At 41.5% G+C, this 21,691-nt stretch overlaps 1 protein-coding gene across 3 annotated transcripts in view; it reads left to right on the top strand.

The window, feature by feature from the left end:
- Positions 1-21,183, top strand: part of LOC121298368 (nucleolar protein 4-like) — a 70,908-nt gene extending 49,725 nt beyond the window's left edge. For 2 of the 3 annotated variants that reach the window (XM_041225477.1, XM_041225478.1), the window contains 6 exons: positions 15,167-15,471; positions 17,722-17,907; positions 18,243-18,431; positions 19,132-19,254; positions 19,636-19,828; positions 20,378-21,177. In XM_041225477.1, the coding sequence (XP_041081411.1) occupies positions 15,167-15,471; positions 17,722-17,907; positions 18,243-18,431; positions 19,132-19,254; positions 19,636-19,828; positions 20,378-20,580 (1,199 nt within the window). In that variant the 3' untranslated portion in view covers positions 20,581-21,177. Of the gene's footprint in view, positions 1-15,166; positions 15,472-17,721; positions 17,908-18,242; positions 18,432-19,131; positions 19,255-19,635; positions 19,829-20,377 lie in introns of all 3 variants that reach the window. The other variant, XM_041225476.1, reaches the window with a different exon arrangement.
- Positions 21,184-21,691: the final 508 nt, after the last annotated feature.

Below are 21,691 nucleotides of genomic sequence, written 5' to 3'. Positions count from 1 at the left end.
GATTTAGCCATTTTAGCTCAAATGTTCAGGTGGAATTAGTGTGTGCTTATGCTCAAGTAGCCTCAAGCCTACACTATGTAATAGTGTGTTAGACATTGGAATGCAGTGCAAACAGCGTTCTGTAGGGCAGTAAAATGCTGATCTCAAAGAAGCCGTTTACATTCACAATGTGAAGTGTCTTGTGTAGTGATTTGGTTTTTGACTTTTAATCCAAAGTGTTGCAATTAAACAGAAGTTTAATATACAGGACAAATGGTTTGTCAAGACTACTGTATGTTGCAATTTACTGTAAATAATACCAGCAGTGTATTTTCTGTTTCAATCAATTACTTTAGTGGTATACTGTACAGTACATATTAATTTGATGGACAGACATATTTTATAATGCTATCTACTGTGTCAAATATAGTATACCAAAACTGTATGTATTTGATGGATAAAAATATTTAATGATGCTGTCTACTTTATTTGTATTTTATACAGTAGATAGCATCATAACAGTCAAATTGACATATTTAAAAATGTTTCTTTTGAAGGAGATTATGTTCATATTAGGATTTCCCTCCCTTCCACAATGTGGACTGCACTGAGGTGCTGGAGGGGTTGGGGAGATGCTGGAGACTTGCAGGACTATAGAGGATGAACGCAAGAGGCGGCTACAATGTACGTAACCATCACCCAGGTCCTGAGGCCTGTCTCTCCACCATTAGTCAGGGATAGCTGCCATTGGCCCACCTTGCAGGGCCTGGGATTGGCTGAGCAGCAGAGGGGGAGAAGAAGCCTTGTTGCTATGGAGATGCCAGGCCTAGTGCAGGCATGGGAAGTAGCTCGTGCCGCTTCTTAGCAGGATAATCCATTGTAATCCGGTGGAGGGGAGTCGGCACAGGAAAAAAAAACCAAGGCAGCTCAGCCCCCATGGGAGATTGTGGAAGTTGAAGTGAAGGAATTAGCATCTGTTACTGCTATCGCTCAGGTCAGGCAGGGGGAAAATCTCTTCAAGCTGTCAGAGTGTCTGAGCTCCAATGAAAAATCACCTCCCTTACGTAGTAATTTGTTAACAAAATCAGATACAGAATTTTCACCTCTGTTATAAACAAAATAAACAGATATTTAAAATTTTAAAATAATTAAAGTCTTAGTTCTGATTCACAGATTAAAAAAAAACTTTCTGTAGTTATTTGCAGTTTTTTTTTTTTTTTTTTTTAAATAGTGTCCCACTAGTTTGCAGTCCACTGTATTTTGTGACAAATAAAACCCCAATGTAGGTCACAGTGGCTAATATGGTTTGAATCCAGGGCAAATGGAAGTGATGGGTGAAAGTGTGTACATGACCCTGTCCAGCCCAGTCCGGTGTGCACCAAGGCCACAGCCATTAAGCACCATTTAATAACGTTTACCCAGCAAAGACTCCAGACCGTACCGAGACGTTTAGTACATTTTGTTATTTATTTAGCAATGGATGATTGAGCCCCACATGGGACACTATAATAACTAAGGTCAAAGATCAAAATACCTTAGTTACTAAGCTGCCCTGTGAATTTAACTGTGGGCCCCTGGGACACCCACACAACATCAGTCTGACCAGACTGTGACACCGCACTGGAAACTCACTAGTGAACCAAATTATTATAATTTAGGCTTTGTAATGGAGTGTGAAGTACCACACACAGTACACAGCATCACTATGTTTTCTGACATGTCATTTGCAGGTGCCAGAGGCAGAAGCAGTGGGTTAGAGCAGGTGTTTGGCTTACAGTAAGTGAGTGATGTATAAAGTGATCCACCCAAGCAAATTGACAGTATTACAGTCTTTACTGTACAAAACGTACAAGAATCATGCTCACTCAAAAGTTTTAATTAACTAGCAACTGTGCTATTGCTTTCATTTCTAGCTCCACCATGATGCAAATGAAATAAATCCCTTATACTGAATGCATTATTACTGATTTAAACCTAGCTGCTATATTTCAGTAATGATACTCCTCAGTTTAGGTAGAAATGTAATGCAATGTGATACCATACATCTATATGCCACTATGATACCATACACCTGTACGCCACTGCCCAGCACACTAAAGGCTTTCTCCCTTTTTGGAATAGATCCTGGTACCTACACACATATACAAGCCATTCATTTTCTATGGCAGCTGTTGGATATTCTGTGTTGTCATCATTACCATCCATTGTTCATTTGGCAGCAGTTAGAGGTGCTCCAGCATTGTTGCTGGTAACTACGGTGTGAGATATGAGACTTAACACAGTACCCTGGAGTATAGCCAAACCATTAACATTGTATTTTAACACTAAGGTAGCCTACTATGTGTTTTTAGATTTATATGTATGGTTCACATGGCATCGCACAAGCAAGCTTCCATTGTTGTTACAAATGATTACATCTAGAGTTTGTATAAAAGAAGATTTCTTCACTTCTATAAAACATTTTGAAAACACTAAAGAAAATCAATAAGCAGGCTGTCCCGGATGCAGGACGAGGCTTCTGCTAATGGAAATTGAGTCATTGAAACTTGTTCTCTGTGTCACTGACAGTTTCCTCCAAAACCATTTTCAAAATACAGTAATCAATTTACACTAAATTAAAATAAAGTGACTGGATTGCTTTTAGTAGAGCTATAAATAAGACCATAAGCACAATATTACTGTTGCTTTTATTACGCTATTATTAAGTATTATGAATTCATAATAAAGCTGTCTGATGTTTAAATATGATGCTTCACTGACAATAAAGATAATAACATGAGTAAGCTATGTTGCTCAGTCTAGCTTTAGCTACTGCTCAGCGCATTGTGTTTTTACTGATGTGTTTGGTGAATTGTATTATGTTCATGTTTTAGCTGTGGGAATCCACCTTTGTACAAAGATGTTTTTGTTTTTAGCGGTTATGCGCGGGCCATGAGGATTAGACTCATGACATAAAGTGAACGGGAAAAATGTACAACACTACCCGGAGTTACTGTGTGATGTCTCATATATTCAATTGTTACAGCTGGCAGCTACTGGATTAGACAGTAGGCCCTCTGGCAACCATTTTATATCTTCTATTGTTCCCTGTAGCAGGCAGTAGACCACCTCTAGTGTACTAAATTGGCACATTTTCTACCCCTGTCTAGTGTTCTAATTGGCACCATTCAATATCCTCCACTCTTCTCCAGCCCTTAGGTAATCTCCAGTCTCCGTGTCAGTCCGTATGCATTCCCCTTTGTTGTTTGTACCTATGGTACGTGCCATTCATATTTTCTAAATATTTCAGGGGTTAATATTCCCTGATTTATGAAATGCTTGCTTTTGCATTTCAAACAGACCTAGGGCTAGAATTACATTACATACAGTAAATTGACACTTACAATTGCTTTAGTCACATAAAAACCAAACTGTTTCTGCTCTGCATTAAGCTACATGTTATGTAGCATATAAATATGGTTCTGTAATACAAATACAATAAGCAGCTAGTAGCTTAGGAAATGTAGCAATTCATCAAAGCAGCTCTCAAACACAGTTGTTGGGTATTAGGCTAAAAACCTTAAATTTAATAAACACATTTTATCAAAGAGAGAGGGAGAGAGAGAGCAAATAGGATAGCATGTCCTCCAAATATCTGTCTCTGTCTGTTTAATGCTGTCGTTGAGTCCCCGAAGAAGCTAGGAAGAATATTGATTTACTGGATCATCCCTCCCTGGGTCCCATGATTCTCTGCTCCCTGCTCTTGTGGTGCAGTTGTAGGTGTTAGATGTTTTTAGGATGTGACAGATTGTTACAGCTGCTTTGCTGCTCTGATTTGCAGTGTGGAAGTGAACCCAACCCCAGCTCCACACTAGAACCCTCTCATATCTCCTAGCCTGCTAAAAACTCTCATACGTCAAAGTGACATTTAAATTCCGATGGAGCCTGGCTCGCATTGTCAGCTCAAGGGTTTTGGGAAGGCAGAAGGGAGGGGGTCCAGTGAACTCGGGAAGAGCGGCTACTCCTTTTGGAAAGAGCAGCTTAAAAGAAAGCACATATTGAAGAGGAGATGCAGCAAGAGGTAGCAGCTGCTGCTACAAATAAGTGAGAAAATAAGCCATTTCCCAATGGGGAGCTGGTTAACTTGAGGTCACTGTCATGAATTAAAAATCAGCCAATTACACGTCTCTCTGTATGAAATTTGGTGATTGCTGTAAATAGAGGATCTCCTAATGGTAATGGTGTGTTAACAAGCTTCTCGCAGGAGAGGCTTGAAAACCAACGAGTGCTGTTATGAGAAGCTGAGTTATAGTGCCTACAGAATGGCAGCATTGCTCCTGTACCCCTACACACACACACACACACACACACACACACTGATGAACTGTGCACGTCGAATTCAGTTTCAGTACAAAGAACCTGGGCAGCTTCAGTACAAAGAACCTGGCATTCCTCTCATACCATCACTGTCTGTATGACTGATTGCTTTCTCACAAATACTGTGCAGCTGTGCAACATCAGACAAGCCAAAAACACTCATGCACAGGGGATAGCTACAAACTGTACCATGCTTCATCCAAAGCACGGCACGTTACAGTACCAGACAAGAAGTGGTCTCTAGACTTTGTTGTGCTTGGTGTTAGCAGTGCTATTTTATGGGGTCCTCCTGTGAGTCACTACATTGACTGGCAGAATAACAGGCACCCAGCTAGCCTCATCTATTCTGTGTACATAGCAGTTCTTTGTAACACATTTCTCCATTGCATTACATTCCTAGATTGTAGAAAATGTCACACAAGTGCCATGTAAAGAACATAAGAACATAAGAAAATAAGAACACAAGAAAGTTTACAAATGAGAGGAGGCCATTCGGCCCATCTTGCTCGTTTGGTTGTTAGTAGCTTATTGATCCCAAAATCACATCAAGCAGCTTCTTGAAGGATCCCAGGGTGTCAGCTTCAACAACATTACTGGGGAGTTGATTCCAGACCCTCACAATTCTCTGTGTAAAAAGTGCCTCCTATTTTCTGTTCTGAATGCCCCTTTGTCTAATCTCCATTTGTGACCCCTGGTCCTTGTTTCTTTTTTCAGGCTGAAAAAGTCCCTTGGGTCGACACTGTCAATACCTTTTAGAATTTTGAATGCTTGAATTAGGTCGCCACGTAGTCTTCTTTGTTCAAGACTGAACAGATTCAATTCTTTTAGCCTGTCTGCATATGACATGCCTTTTAAGCCTGGAATAATTCTGGTCTCTCTTCTTTGCACTCTTTCTAGAGCAGCAATATCTTTTTTATAGCGAGGTGACCAGAACTGAACACAATATTCAAGATGAGGTCTTACTAGTGCATTGTACAGTTTTAACATTACTTCCCTTGATTTAAATTCAACACTTTTCACAATGTATCCGAGCATCTTGTTAGCCTTTTTTATAGCTTCCCCACATTGTCTAGATGAAGACATTTCTGAGTCAACAAAAACTTCTTTTTCATAGATTCCTTCTCCAATTTCAGTATCTCCCATATGATATTTATAATGTACATTTTTATTTCCTGCATGCAGTACCTTACACTTTTCTCTATTAAATGTCATTTGCCATGTGTCTACCCAGTTCTGAATCTTGTCTAGATCATTTTGAATGACCTTTGCTGCTGCAACAGTGTTTGCCACTCCTCCTACTTTTGTGTCGTCTGCAAATTTAACAAGTTTGCTTACTATACCAGAATCTAAATCATTAATGTAGATTAGGAATAGCAGAGGACCTAATACTGATCCCTGTGGTACACCGCTGGTTACCACACTCCATTCTGAGGTTTTCCTCTAATCAGTACTTTCTGTTTTCTACATGTTAACCACTCCCTAATCCATGTACATGTGTTTCCTTGAATCCCAACTGCGTTCAGTTTGAGAATTAATCTTTTGTGCGGGACTTTGTCAAAAGCTTTCTGGAAATCTAAATAAACCATGTCATATGCTTTGCAATTATCCATTATCGATGTTGCATCCTCAAAAAAATCAAGCAAGTTAGTTAGACACGATCTCCCTTTCCTAAAACCATGTTGACTGTCTCCCAGGACCCTGTTACCATATAGGTAATTTTCCATTTTGGATCTTATTATAGTTTCCATAAGTTTGCATATAATAGAAGTCAGGCTTACTGGTCTGTAGTTACCTGGTTCAGTTTTGTTTCCCTTTTTGTGGATCAGTATTACGTTTGCAATTTTCCAGTCTGTCGGTACCACCCCTGTGTCAAGAGACTGCTGCATGATCTTGGTTAGCGGTTTGTAAATTACTTCTTTCATTTCTTTGAGTACTACTGGGAGGATCTCATCCGGCCCAGGGGATTTGTTTATTTTAAGAGCTCCTAGTCCCTTTAACACTTCTGCCTCAGTTATGCTAAAGTTATTTAAAACTGGATAGGAACTGGATGACATGTGGGGCATGTTGTCAGTATCTTCCTTTGTAAAAACTTGTGAAAAGTAATCATTTAATATATTTGCTATTTTTTTTTCTTCATCTACGATTTTGCCATTTGTATCTCTTAAACATTTAATCTCCTCTTTGAATGTTCTCTTGCTGTTGTAATATTGGAAAAACATTTTGGAATTGGTTTTAGCTCCCTTAGCAATGTTCATTTCTATTTCTCTCTTGGCCTTTCTAACTTCCTTTTTGACTTGCGTTTGCAGTTCTGTGTACTCTTTCTGCGTACTTTCTTTTTGGTCCTTTTTTAATGCTCTGTAAAGTGCCTTTTTTCGCTGAATATTTTTTTTTAATTGATCTATTAAACCATTTTGGCAATTTAGTTTTACATTTAGATTTGTCTACTTTAGGGATATAATTGTTTTGCGCCTCTAGTACTACATTTTTGAAGAACAACCATCCTTCTTCTGTGGGTGTTTTCTCTATTTTACTCCAATCTACTTCTGTTAGTCTCTGTTTCATACCTTCATAGTTTGCTTTTCTAAAATTGTAAACCTTAGCTTTAGTCATTACTTTTGGGGATTTAAAAAACACTTCAAATGAGACCATGTTGTGGTCTGAGTTTGCCAGTGGTTCTCTGACCTCTGTTTTAGTTATTCTGTCTTCGTTATTTGAAAAGAGTAAATCAAGGCATGCCTCCCCTCTAGTCGGTGCCTTGACAAATTGTGTTAGGAAGCAGTCATTTGTCATTTCCACCATTTCTATTTCATCCTTCGCGCTACCCACCGGGTTTTCCCATATTATATGGGGGAAGTGGAAATCCCCCATTAGTATGGCTTCTCCTTTGCTACTCGCATTTCTAATGTCATTGTATAACAGATTATTTTGCTCACCGTCTGAATCTGGCGGTCTATAGCATGCTCCTATTATTATGCCCTTTGAATTTTTGTCCGTTATTCTGACCCATATTGATTCGGTTTTATTTTCTTTGTCCAGGTTTAACACCTGGGCTTCAATACTGTTTCTTATGTATAGCACTACCCCTCCTCCTCTTCTGTCCTGCCTGTCTTTCCTATACAGTGTATACCCACAAATATTATATTCGTCCCCATCACTCTCAGACAACCAAGTTTCTGTAACACCTATCACATCATAGTTACCTGTTAGTGCAGTAGCTTCAAGTTCTAGAATTTTGTTTCTGATACTTCTAGCATTTAGATAAATACATTTAATGGTTGTCTTACCTGAGTTGTTGTTCTTGTTTTGATGCGGTCTCGCTTCTGTTTTTTTGTTGATTTCTCCCCCCTTCCTTTCTAGTTTAAATGCTTCTGAACCTGCTCGAAGATCTTTTCTCCGAGTAGACTGGTTCCCTTGTTATTTAAATGCAGTCCATCCCGTCTATACAGATAGTCCTCGTTGTAGAATGTGGTCCAATGATCAAGATAGGTGAAGCCTTCCCGTGTGCACCACATCTTCAGCCATGCATTTTGATTAATTATTTCCAGCTGTCCATATGGTCCTTTGTAAGGTGCCGGTAGTATACCAGAAAATACCACAGTTTTGGTTTTCTCTTTTAATTTCCTTCCTAGCTCTCTGAATTTGTTTTGCAGGGATTTTGGTCTGTCTCTTCCACTTTACGCACACTTGGTTTATCTCCGCTGGGTTTTCTCGGATTTCCCACATCAAGCAGGTGTCACAGATTACTGGCTTGAAGACCATGTTGAGGTTTTTTTTTGAAGTTTAGTTTCTTCTGCAGCTGTCAACCTGCTTTCCAACTGCTTCTAAACTGCTCTGTACTTTTCCACGCCTGTACTTCTCCCACTCGCTGTTGCTTCCACTTGCTGTCGCTGGGAAGACTGCCTCGTTTAACTGCGTTGTTCTGCTGTGCTGTTGGCTCCTCCCCTCGCCCGTGTCTCAGAACGGCGCTGAATTTGAATCAGCTGCTCCGAGTTTCAGCTTGTTTGTTTTCAGAAAAACACACGCGGCTGTTTGACTTTGAGCTGCTGCTGTGTTTCCCCAATGTCCTCTGTTTTCTGATTAAAGCAATTCAAGATGCAATTTCTCCTTTCTGCTTCTAAACTGCTCTGTACTTCCACGCCTGTACTTCTCCCACTCGCTGTCGCTTCCACTCGCTGTCGCTGGGAATGCTTTGTTATACCCCCCGGGTGTATACATTGTAAAAGCTACATACATTATCGGAAATGACTGTAAAACCTTTTTCAAAATCTGACATTGAGTGTGTAATTACAAGGCAAATTACTCGCTTCGCTAAAATAATTGATTTAAGGATCCGAAAATAAATCACACGCTGTACCTGGATCTCAAAACAAATTAAATAAGAAGATAGGTTTGTTGATTTCACTATGTAACACAATTTTTGTTCCTGGGTAGTAAGTGTTATTTCCTAATTTCTTATGCCTCAAAAGTATAGAAAATGGCTATTATTCCCCACAGACTTTGCTTTTTGTTCAAATAAAATCAGAAAAAAACAACATATGAATCCAAATTAACATAATAATACAATACAAAAATGACTACAAATGATTTAGAAGTGAGTAGTTTTTCGAGATTTACGATTATACTGTAAATCACTTTCACAAATCAGCCCCCAAATGTAGTCTCCCATCATGTTCTCGTTATACTGTCCTTGGTAGCGGCGTTCAAAGTCCAGTATATCCTGGTGGAAGCACTCACCTTGCTCCTCCGAGTACGCTCCCATGTTATCCTTGAATTTATCAAGATGAGCATCAAGGATATGGACTTTGAGGGACATCCTACAGCCCATTGTGCCGTAGTTCTTCACCAGAGTCTCAACCAGCTCCACATAGTTTTCGACCTTGTGGTTGCCCAGGAAGCCCCGAACCACTGCGACAAAGCTGTTCCAAGCCGCTTTCTCCTTACTAGTGAGCTTCTTGGGGAATTCACTCCAGGATCTTCTTTATCTGTGGTCCGACGAAGACACCGGCTTTGACCTTTGCCTCAGACAGCTTAGGGAAGAAGTCTTGAAGGTACTTGAAGGCTGCCGACTCCTTATCTAGAGCTCTGACAAATTGTTTCATAAGGCCCAATTTGATGTGCAGTGGTGGCATCAGCACCTTCCGGGGGTCAACCAGTGGCTCCCACTTGACATTGTTCCTCCCCACAGAGAACTCGGTCCGCTGTGGCCAGTCCCACCTGTGGTAGTGTTCCTTGGTGTCCCTGCTGTCCCAAAGGCAAAGATAGCAGGGAAACTTGGTAAAACCGCCTTGGAGACCCATCAGGAATGCCACCATTTTGAAGTCTCCTATGACCTCCCAGCCGTACTCATCATACTTCAAGGCGTCCAGCAAGGTCTTGATGCTGTTGTAATCCTCTTTGAGGTGCACCGAGTGAGCCAGGGGAAGAGACGGGTACTTGTTACCATTATGAGCACGGCTTTGAGGCTCCTGGATGAGCTGTCAATGAAGAGGCGCCACTCATTCTGGTTATAGGCGATTCCGATTGCCTCGAACAGACTGGTCACATTGTGGCAGAAGCAGAGCCCATCTTGATGGGTGAAGAAGCTGGAAAAAGGTTGGTGACGCTTCCTCTGATCTGCGACTTGCACACTGTCATCCAACAAGTTCCACTGCTTGAGCCTAGCCATCAAAAGCTCGGCATTGGACTTGGTGAGACCAAGATCTCTAATCAAGTCGTTGAGGTCTTTTTGGTTGGGGTAGTATGGGTTTCTCTCCTCAGCTCCACCTCTGAAATTGTCATCTGGATCTACAACGTCTTCCTCGCTCTCTGACTTGCTGCTCTCTTCTAAAGACGGCTGCTCTCTCTCCGGAGGAGTGGGTACGGGGAGCTCATGGCAGTGTGGCACCGGGGCGATGGATGAAGGAAGGTCCGGATACAGGTGCATTCTTGCCAGTCCGACGTTTGGAAGGGTCCACCATGCAGAAGTAGAAGTTGCTTGAGCGGTCAGTGGGTTCCCGCCAAATTCTTGGGATAGCGAACTTCATGGCTCTCTTTTCCCCTCTGTACCATCCTACAAAAATACATTTATTTCACCCATGACTAATGTGTAAGAGATTCTCGCAACATTTTTCATATATGATATATTTTTTCAATAACATTGAAAATTGTAAAACATTTTAAAATTAAAAACTTTTACAATTTTAAAAATTTTAACAAATTTTATAACATAAACTTCCGAGCAACAATTGTCCATCTTACCTTCCAGAGTTTTTTTGCAGTGCTTGCAGGTGAAATGAGGTGCCCAGGGTTTGTCTTGATCCCCAACAGGTATGCCGAAATATGCCTTGTAGGCCTCACACATCTTAGCAGATGCTTCCACAGAGTACTTTTTCTCTCTTGTCTTGATAAATTGGCCGCAGACATAGCAAAATGCGTCTGCCGGATGCTTGCATCCTCTTGATGCCATCTCAGAAAAATGGAGATATGTATCCACTTAGGCAGCTGGAACTAAACTGAACTGGTGGGCTTAAGGCCCCTGTATTTATACTACTATTTATATTACAGGAAAGTTCTAGAAAGTTCTAGAAGTTACTCCAAGTTTACTCAGCACTGAATCTATCTGGAATGTAAATAGGTAAATTTCAAAATATCACTGTCCTGGTCACAAAAGCAAAGTGTGGGGAATAATAACCATTTTCTATACTTTTGAGGCATAAGCAGTTAGGAAATAACACTTACTACCCAGGAACCAAAAAAAAAAAAAAAATTTGTTACACTGTGTTTTCCTTCATAAAATTAGTGTCAAATAATGTTCATGGTACTGTCAGGCTCAGGCACAGTAGAAACACTGTTTTTATATGATCTGTAAAACTGCTTGGTTTGACTTTAAGATGCCTATTTATTAGCAGTTTGAGCCATTCTTTATTTAATCGTGAGGCACAACATACAATACACTAAGATTACAACACATGACAAAGCACAGTAAGAAAGGAGTCTACATGCATTCAAACTGTGTTCTAGGGAATAAGTCCAGGAGCTGTAAACTATTATTTCATGGAACTTGATTGTTAATTTGCTTTGAATTACACGCAGAGAATTAATAAAGTTTACTCATTTGACTAAACTTTTCCGAGAATCTACAGTACTCACCCTGTATTTTCATACATTAGCCTTAGTCTTAGACTGATAGCAGCCGTTACTATTATTATCAAGGGATGCTTGTTTGTATGCTTAAAAATGTGTTGGAAATGCTTTCTGTGTTTTTTTTTTGTTGGAAATGTTTTCCACCTGTTGCAGATTTAAGGACTACACCTCTCTGTTCCCTGCACCTGATTACGGTACAAGCCAATCAGCTCTCTCCTCCTTGTTTGTTTTAAACAGTAACTCCATTGCCAGTGCCATGGAAAAGGAAACAAACAGACACGCCCGGGTTAAGGCGCCAGCACGGGTCCCCATGTTTGAATCCACACTAACTCCATGCCTGTCTGACTGGGGTTTTTCCCAGATACAGCCGGGTACTAGGCATAGCAACAGCCTGCTAGATTTCAGCACACATTCTGCAGCTTTTAATCCATCTGCTAGACATCCTTTTAGAGGCTGATAAAAAACAAACTCCCTCAAATGTCTGTATATTGGTTTATGGCATGTCAAGGAAGGGCTGTTGTGAGGGTTAGACATGGAACCAACTGGCTTTGTGATACATTTAATACAGTTGAAATAAATGTTACTTTTACACTAGAAAGAAGATAAGCTTTGTGAGACTGATTTCATTCAGGTAAGGCATTGAGAGCTGGGCATAAAGAATATCCAAGCACATACTGCCTAAAGTAGACAAAGAAATACAGTGATCAAGGCTAGGAGAATACCTACCAAGACCCCCCCCCCCAAGGAATTGGTGGCAATGAAAAAGTGATGAGACATTTCTGAACAGTGTTTAATGTTTTTCGCCTTGATTTTATAATAATAAAAATGCAATGGATCGTTTTGAAGTTTCTTTTTGCAGCAGCTGGACCAAAAGTTAACACTTGCTAGGAATGACTGCAGTAGCTGCCATTCTCAATGTGCTGCCACTGGTAACAGTGTGTGTTTTGGTCTCTCCTGATTGACCAAAGCCGTACGAAAGCGGCCCTGTTCCTTTAAGAATCTGTGATAGGGTTGCTGATCCCCTGTACACCGATGTGGGCTTCCTGGGAGGGATTTGTGTAGAAGCTGGCAGGAATTAGACTAGCTTTACTCTGTGCACATGAATACTTTCTATACTTGAATAAATCCGCTGCTGTTCCCAGATCGGGCTGAATCTAACCCATTCACTGCTTAATACCAACGGGCTGAGAGAGGGCTTTCTGAAACAGCCCTCACTGTCCTTTGAGTGACACATCTAACCCTACCCCTACCGCTACCCCTCACTGTCCTTCGAGTGACATATTGAGCACCCTCAATTTGAAAACTCACTCACTCACTCACCAACCACTCTGGGTTCTTTACCCTCCTAATCAAGAAGATTCAAGTCTTGAGTTGTGTTCTGCCTTTGGGGTAATGCCCTGTACTGCTGCAGTCCCTGCTTATTTCCAGGGCATTGTCAGTGTCCTCTTTCCAGAATATTGAAATCTCCATTTTGTAACCCTCTGATTGTGTTGGCTCTGTGAGCGGCAGCAGAAACTGTTTGCCACAATGAAATCTTGGCCTGACCAAAGTGATTAAAAAATATTTTTTAATGCAATGCTTTGCAAATGCAATGACTTCAGACCAATCTAGTAAAACAAAAGTCAATGCAACATCTCCACCCCCATGCCCAGCAGCCCTTTTCTTTTACTGATACAAACCTGTACTTCAGGGAACAGTGTCTTCTGACATTGATTTAAATGTAAGATTTTTTTTTTATCAAAAAACTAAAACTAGAATGATTAAAAAAAAAAATTAATAGAATTTCAATCGGTGCAACCCAAGTTGCTTCTTTCTACTTACAGTCATACCTCCCTAGCCTGATTAACAGTAGCCTTATAAGAAATATTAGTGTATGATCTGCTTCATGATTTCCACGCAAACCCTAGCACCCAGATGTATGGGTGTAATTCAGCACTTTTGTTTAATCTTCAGAAAGGTGGACTTTGGGTTCTGTTGTAGGAGTGACTCCTTTTCAGGTACAACCTGTCTTAACAAAGGAAGGTGGTTTAATAATGAACCAGGGAAAGGACATTGTTTTTATAATAATGGGACTTCACTTAGGTAATAGGCTGTATGTTCTTTTGCACAGATGTTTAAAGCTGTGTTAAGCAATTCAGATTTGATTTAATTGTGATAGAGTGGGCTGGTACCTCAGTTCAGAAGTGCGATCTACCTATTTCCACAGGGCAAGTCTCGTAGCACTGGGATCTTTTCATTGTAAACCTAGTAAAAACAACAAAATAGCCATAAAAAAAACCTTGTATCAGCCGTCACCTACAGGATAAGTCAAAGCCATGTCGTAAGTGATCACTTATCTAATAGCTGCCTCTCCTTGAGCTGAGGTCTGTGCAGCAGTATTGATGGGTGAAGTTCAGAGTGCTCCATTAGCCTGCGGAAGAGACCCAGTTAAAAAATAGGGAAGAGGAACCTTGCCTAGTCGGCTCTTTCTTGAGTGGGTCTCTCAACACCATGTGGTGTAGTCTTGCCCAAAGAAGTTCCAGTACATGCTACAAACACGCTACTAGATTTTTGTCTTTTCGAAATACGATTGTACTGTAGTTTATTCTGCATGGAATAGTTGTTCAGAGGCTGGAGCGAGTGTCTTTTATGTACATCAAAAATGATTTCCTAGTCAGGAATTTATAAAGAATGTTGTGCTACCACTGCTGTACAGTACTGTACTAAAATGTGTTTGTTTCTTGACATACCTAAATGCAGATGTTTAAAGGTCAGTTTTATTATAAGGCCCCTGTGTTTCACCTTCTCTTCCAGTATGTAAGCCTGGAATCGCCAGACACTTTTGAAATCCAATAGCTTCTGAACCAAGCACAGACGTGCCGTCATTCTGCAAAGCATCTTGAATTAACTTCCACTGTTGACTTCAGATTAGTGACTGTTTACATTAATGACAGTGGTTTTAAAAACAATCAGTTCACTAGGCAAGCGGATTCAGAAGGTTGGGAGACATTACTGCATAGGTGCTCATTTTGTCTAAATGTTTTCATTTGTTTTAATTGCTTAATTTTAACAGTTCCTTACGGATATGCGGGCTGTTATCAATTTTCAACAATAGTCGGTGCACATACTCCAGTGTACTGTATGGTCTTGTTTGCATTCAGCACAGCAGCTGCAGCATTAAAAACTTCGTGCATGCATGTATTTGTTTATTTATTTTTGCTTCACAGCAGATGGCCTCCCTCCTTGGTGAGTACTGGCTGACGGTTATTTACCTGATCTGTTACAGTGTGATTGTACAGCAATCACTTTAGCATGTGCTAATGAGTACACAGCACATTACTAACAACTGGATCTCCTCCAAAATGTATCGGCTTAATAAACTAATTCGGGTCAAAACTTCCAGCATAAATCCCTTAACAGTTCAGTGAACCCTTGGAAATGACGTTTGCGTTCTTTAACTAGAAGCTTCTCCCATTTTTGTATATACATTTTCTTTTTCTTCTTTGTTTTATTGACTCAGTTTTGTTTTTACTCTTGCAAACAAGCTAGTCCAGTGTCTTATCCAGTCTAGGGTTTAACTGATGCTTTATAAACGTTTGCTTTAAACAGTTTGGTATTTTCTTCTGTTTTACCATTCATAAGAAATGCAGTCAAGTACAATAAGGCCTATTGAGCCCAGCCTGCCCTGCAGATCCCTGTTCTAATGGCCTCCTCCCCCCTCTTCTTTCAGATGACTCGTCCTCAGAGAGTGGCAGTGGGAACGGCCTGCCCACTCTCAACCCGTCAGCCCCGGGCAGTGCCCAGGAGGACGGAGCCTACACGGAGGTGAACGGGAACAGAGCTCCTGGCCCGCTGGACTTCAGCACCACCTCATCATCCTCCTCCTCCGAGGACCAGCCCATCAACCTGAGCGAGCGACTGCAGCCCCCCTTTCAACCAGAACCCTCAGACGGGCCGAGGAGCCGAGTGAAATACACAAGCAAGCCAGCCGCGGAGCTCAGACTGGACCGGGAGATGAGAGACTATGTAAACAAGGTACGATGACAGAAAAAGAGAATTGAAGAATTCCACAGTGGACATAAATATTCAATGAGTTTTTTAATGGAAAATAAAATTGCTTTTAATACACCACAACTGCTTCATTTATGCCAGTTAAAAAGCATGTCGGCTGAGTGGGGACTATCACTTAAGTATTATAATTACAGAAATATTGAAGGGAGGGGCATACATTTATTAATGGCATGTCACATACAAGCAATCTTTTTGTTTACCGTGCAGTTGGATTTTAAACCGCACACAGAACCAGAGACAACCCCAATCTGATAACAAGATGAGATTTTTACAGGCTGATTCCGTGGTGCAGATGGAAGCGTGGCTTTAAATAGTTCTTTCTTGCCAGTGATCACGTCAGGGTGCAGATGCAACATGGTTTACCTAAATCCAGGGCTTTTATCATCTCCCAACCATAAAATAGATAATATCTTTGTTTTAATAAAATGATCATATTTAAAATACTACTGAAGGTTAGATTACAATAGAACTGTGTAATGCTGTGATGGCATGCACGTTGCATTAGCAGTACTTATGAGTTGTGGAGCTTTTCCAGGGCTCATGCTATTCAGGACCATTGGGACAGGAGGCAAGTGAGCGACACGTGTGAGGTCCAGCCTCTTGCTCTCAGTATGAATAGCCAAGGTCGAGATTGTGGTTTTGGAGGAGCCCTGCCCAGTATTAGTTAATGTTTGACATTCAAGGTTACAGCAGTGCTGCTAAGGGAGAAGCACAGGAGCCCCCAGCCACCGAGGGAGGAGAGCAGAGCTTTTACAATCCCAGACTTTGAAATCAACAAGGACAGAAGGGGTTTTATTTACTCTACTTTAAGGGAGCAATATTTTTTATTTGCAGCAGTATCAAAAAAAAAAAAAAAATGCATAGAAAAGGTATTTGAAAAGGTAACCTGTAGAAGTTACTACTTACACATTTACTGCATCAGTGAATTCTTGTTTTGCAAAGGTAGTTAATTAGATGATGCATATATTTATTTTGCTATGCAGCAGAGGATTTGGGTCTAGGATGGGCAGATCCAGCCTCTAGGGTGTGTGTGTCTGGATTTATCCCTGCAGACCAAATATCTAAAGAGCTGCTCTCCACCCTGCCTCCCTCTGGTGACTCAATTAGGTATTAGCAGTTCCAAAAAGCAAAGCATGTAAATTGGGCGGTCTCTGCCTGTTTTGCCTTAGCCCAGGGTGTCCAGTCACAGTCCTGCAGGGCCATTCCACTCCAGCTTTAACAGGTAAAATGAAATAGTGAAGCACTTCAGGGTCCTAATGGAAGTTTAATTGGTTCAATTACACAATTTAGAATAGGGTTAGAATAAAGACCAGAGTGGAAGGGCCAAGTTTGGACCGATCTACCTTAGACACTCGCAGATTACATATTTTTAGGGATTGATTTTTAATAGTTTTTTTTGTTTTTAGCAGAAACAAAACATCAGAGAAGCAAGATAAAGATCAGTAAACATACAAAATATTAATCAGAAGAACTCAGTGCAAGCCTATATTCAGCATAGACAGCCGGGACTAGGTCAGCTTTAGTACCTGTGATTCCATCAGTAGAAAGTAACTGAAAACATGACCGAATTCCAGGTGGGTCTGACACAGAACAGGTAGATGGATTATTCCATGTTTTGCCAGCCAGTATCAGTGTGCTAGAGTAATGTGCAGCAACAGAGAGCACACAAGCTGGAAAGATGTACAGATAATAAACATCCTTTCCAGCACAGCCATGAAAAGCTGGTTATGTGGACGGCTTCATTAGACAAATAATAAAAAACAAAACATGAATAAGAAAATTAAGTGCTGCAGCATCAATATTAATTCTACAGATTCTGGCACATAAATTACCTTGTAAAACCATATCTTCATTCCTCATTTGTGATGTGAAACTAATGCAGCGAAAAGGTTTCATGTAGTAACCTCAGTATCTGTTCCTGTGAACTTTGTGGTCGTGGGTAGGAATAATTTCTCTACCACAGGCGTTTGCAAACTTGCACATAAAAACAAATGCAATCCTGAAGCACTTGAAACACATCCAATCATTTGTTCACTGGGAGAAAAGCAAAGAACAAATTGTGTCCTTGAAAGTCTCTTTTCTTCTCTTCAGCTCTTGTTGTGTGTTCCATGGAATATATTTATCTGTATAAATAAAAACTAATCGCAATTGTAATGTGAGTTTCTTTGTTCTGAATGAAGAGTAAGCCCCTAACCTCACTCTTTCTCTCTGCAGTCTCCGCAGTACAGCTCAGGGAGTTACGACTCGGTCAAGACGGAGGTCAGCCTCTGCCCAGAGGACCTCTCGGTCAGCCGGGCGCCCACTGCGGACGACGATGATGACGACCACGATGACCACGAGGACAACGACAAGATCAACGACTCTGAGGGAATGGACCCCGAGCGGCTAAAGGCTTTTAACGTAAGGTCTCAGAGCTGGATTTCCATTTCTTAAATTCAGGGCTTGTGAAAGGTGCTCAACAGGTACAAAGTCCCCACCACTGTGTCTCAATTACCCCACCTTTCTCCAAGCGGGCCAAGAAGGTGCCCCCCAATCTAAGGCCTCTCGTAAACCCCATTTTGAAATGCCCAGCAGGTTTAATATGTCTGGAACGAAGCATGTGCCTACAGTGTTCTTCTTGTCCAAGATTGCCCATACTGTTCAGTTCTCTACTCCATTCGACTAATAATCTGAGCTGTATTATAATGTGAGTTGTTTCCGCCAGTAAAACCCCTGCTGTGCTTCCCTTTCACCAGATGTTTGTCCGCCTGTTTGTGGATGAGAACCTGGACCGCATGGTGCCCATTTCTAAGCAGCCCAAAGAGAAGATCCAGGCCATCATCGAGTCCTGCAGCCGGCAGTTCCCAGAGTTCCAGGAACGCGCCCGCAAGCGCATCCGCACGTACCTCAAATCCTGCCGGAGAATGAAGAAGAATGGCATGGAGGTAACTGGAGGAGGGGCAGTCACAGGGACTGGGGATATTATGCCTGTCGGCTTCAGTACAGATTTGAGTTAAATAATCGAATTCATGGAATCAACATAAGGAGACAGTGGTTGATTTAATTCAAATGTCCATATGACAATGTCTTAACAAAATGTACAGAATAAATCGTAGAAATATCATATTACAGCGGTTAGTAAAATTAACAGTTCATTTTTAAACAATTTAAAATATAAAACTAGCGGCCTGTGAATGTCAATGGGAGGCATTCAGCCAGCTCACCACTGCCCTCCAGTGGATTTGTGAGTAATCACACTTGAAGTGGTACTGACAAGCATTTTAAATAAAGGCATTGGTAAACCCTGTTCCCAAGAGGAAAAATTATTTTGATCTCCTGTCTTGTTCATTTGAATCAGAAGTTTTAGGTATAAAGACCAAGGTCTCTAACAGGTCGACCCAAAAGCTATGGGATAGAATGCTGTGCTGGTTAACAGGAATTCAAGAACAATGCTAGGTCTAGAAAGCTTGCACTGGGCAGTACCTGAGTAGCCGCATGCTGTTTGCTGCTGTACTATCTAGTGTGTCACGTGGACGTAACAGTGCAGTAATGTTATTATTTAAAGAAACAGTGAGGTTTTGTAATGGCTGCCTGTGACAAACAATCTAATCCAAACCTCTCTTGACTGTCCTGACCCCGTTGCAGACACGCCCCACTCCTCCTCATCTAACCTCTGCCATGGCCGAGAACATCCTGGCAGCTGCCTGCGAGAGCGAGACCCGGAAAGCAGCCAAGAGGATGCGTCTGGACGTATATCAGGCTCCTCTCGTGAGTTTGCTCTCCAGCACTTTCAGAGCTCCAGCTGAGAGAAGGCTGTGTCAAAATAGATGTGTTTCTGGCAGGAATTCGTTATGCAATTCCATCTTAATTAAAAGTTCACCAATTAAATCCAGTTAAAAAGTCTGCATTCATGCAATCATATATCAATCGATTAACCCTTGCCACCTATTGCAAGCAGCAAATCCAGTAGTTAATGGAACCTACATTTACCTTGCAAGCCCTAAGTGTTTAAAAGTACTTTCCTGTTGGTATGCGTTGGGCACAGTAGGTATTTCCATGGTGGTTAAGAGTTTAGAAACCTGTTTTTCAGCTCAGAATTGTGGACGCTTGCTGTAGCCCTAACATTGTGACCCTGTGCTGCTCTCCCAGGATGAACAGATTTCACTAGAAAAGCCAAGTGCCCGGGAGCCACACTCCGCCTTCACATTGGCAGCCTCGGCTTACTCACAGGATCAGATCTACATCAATGGAGGCCTCAACTACAGTTACCGTGGATACGGGGGGCTAGGAGCCAGTTTGCAGCCTCCTGTCACCCTAACAACAGGGACCACTCTGAGCAATGGTACAATTCATGTGATCTTAAACCAAGTTAAAAAGGGATTTCAGCAGATGCGGATACATGCTAACACTGCCTTGAGATCTGTTCAGTCACTCTAAAATTAGTCTTGTAACAGGGTTATGCAAGCCACATGTTCTTTAGATGTTGTATGACTTGCATCTCTGAGTACCAAGTAAGATGAAATTCAAAACCAGAATACTAGCTGTGGCTTTGCAGTTAGAACCTGCACAGCCAGATCAAGGTAAACAATCTTACCTCTGCATGCGGCAACCCCCAAGGCAGAAGTTTGCAACTACCGTGGGACGTTACATGAGATTAACTGTTTATGCAAAGAGATCTACTGACATGAGTTGACATTGTTCTTTTAAGAGACATTGTGCAGTTTGTAAACTGAGCCTCCAAACTACATTGTATTTGGATTGCAACCAGCACATTGTGAATATCTTTAAAATCCCCTCCACATTCCTGTAGTGAGATGTCTAACTTTTCATGTTTTCATCCTTGGGAAGCTGGAATTCCTGCTAAACAGCTCTTTTGTTTTGTGGGTTGCAGGTCCAACTGATCTCAGCATGAAGGCACTGGCTTCGAACTCCTCTTCAGCCTCCAGTACAAACAGCAGGGGTGTCCCGACAGCCCAGCTGAGCCCCACGGAAATCAACGCAGTGCGGCAGCTTATCGCCGGATACAGAGAGTCCGCTGCTTTCCTCCTGCGCTCGGCCGACGAACTGGAAAACCTCATTTTACAGCAGAATTGAATTCAGCACCTCCGCCCCCTCCCCTAAAATGAAAAGATATTAATTACACTGGACCCCGTCCCCGTCCCCTGCATGGTCTGGTCTCCCCTCAGGACCCCCTCCCTCAATCTTCACACTACTAGGGGAGGCTTGTGTGCAGAGTAAGAGTGAGCGAGTTGTTGTTTTAAATTGCATTGTACCATCACTCAACCCTCCCAAAGGAGGAAACAACCCAGTCATGAAAGGTAGCCAGCCTCTTTAGGACCCTTTAGTGTAAAATGAAAATGCCTAGCGCCACCCTAGAAGCACTTACAATTATTACAGGTCTCCGAGTCATGGCTAGTAGTTTTGATCAGCTAAAGACCATTTCAAGTGTAATGGCCACTTTTTCACACAGCACCACCTGTCATTTGGTGCTGGTACTACAGGTATCTTAATGCTGCAAGACAAAAAAAAACAACAATTGACTAGTATTGTAACGAGCTGTAAATATGTGCGATGTGTTATTTAAGCACTTTCCTCTCACACAAACCTCACAGTCCCCATGGAGAAAGCAAACGAAGGTACTGAACATAAATATGCAGATGGCACGTGGAAATACCTCAATATATTTAATTATATTTACATTTATATTGATTTTGTATCTCTTGGGGGGGCAGGGGGTTTGCAACAATATTTGAGTTTGGATCTTTTAAACAGTAGAAATACCTGATTTAAAAAAAATAGACTACTAAAACAGTTTAAAAAGACTTTGGTACTAGAGATTACTTGTAAACTACATATTTGAAGATAGTGTTGTTAAAGTAAGATGTTTCTTACTACAAGGTTAGATACTGTCAACCAGGCAAATGTAACGAAACCTCAAAATATCCCCAATACAAATCAAAGTGCAACCCCACTGTTGAGGGGGTTGGGGTGCACACTGCCACCTGCCACCTTTCCTCCTGACTAGGAAAAGCCTGTAGTTAAAGCCTGGTTGTGTAATGGACATTGGGGGGAGATTTTCTGTTGTTTTTGTTCTAAGATGGCCATTAATCCATTTGCTGCTATGGACCCAATATTTGCCACAGACCTGTAACCTCAAGAGGAGTCTTCAGCCTCCACCACAGGACCTCAGCAATACTGCCCTCCT

The sequence above is a fragment of the Polyodon spathula genome, chromosome 23 (genome assembly GCF_017654505.1).
Source record: "Polyodon spathula isolate WHYD16114869_AA chromosome 23, ASM1765450v1, whole genome shotgun sequence".
Taxonomy (NCBI): domain Eukaryota; kingdom Metazoa; phylum Chordata; class Actinopteri; order Acipenseriformes; family Polyodontidae; genus Polyodon; species Polyodon spathula.
The sequence above is the reverse complement of the archived record's forward strand: the minus strand, read 5'-3'. Positions and strand labels throughout refer to the sequence as shown.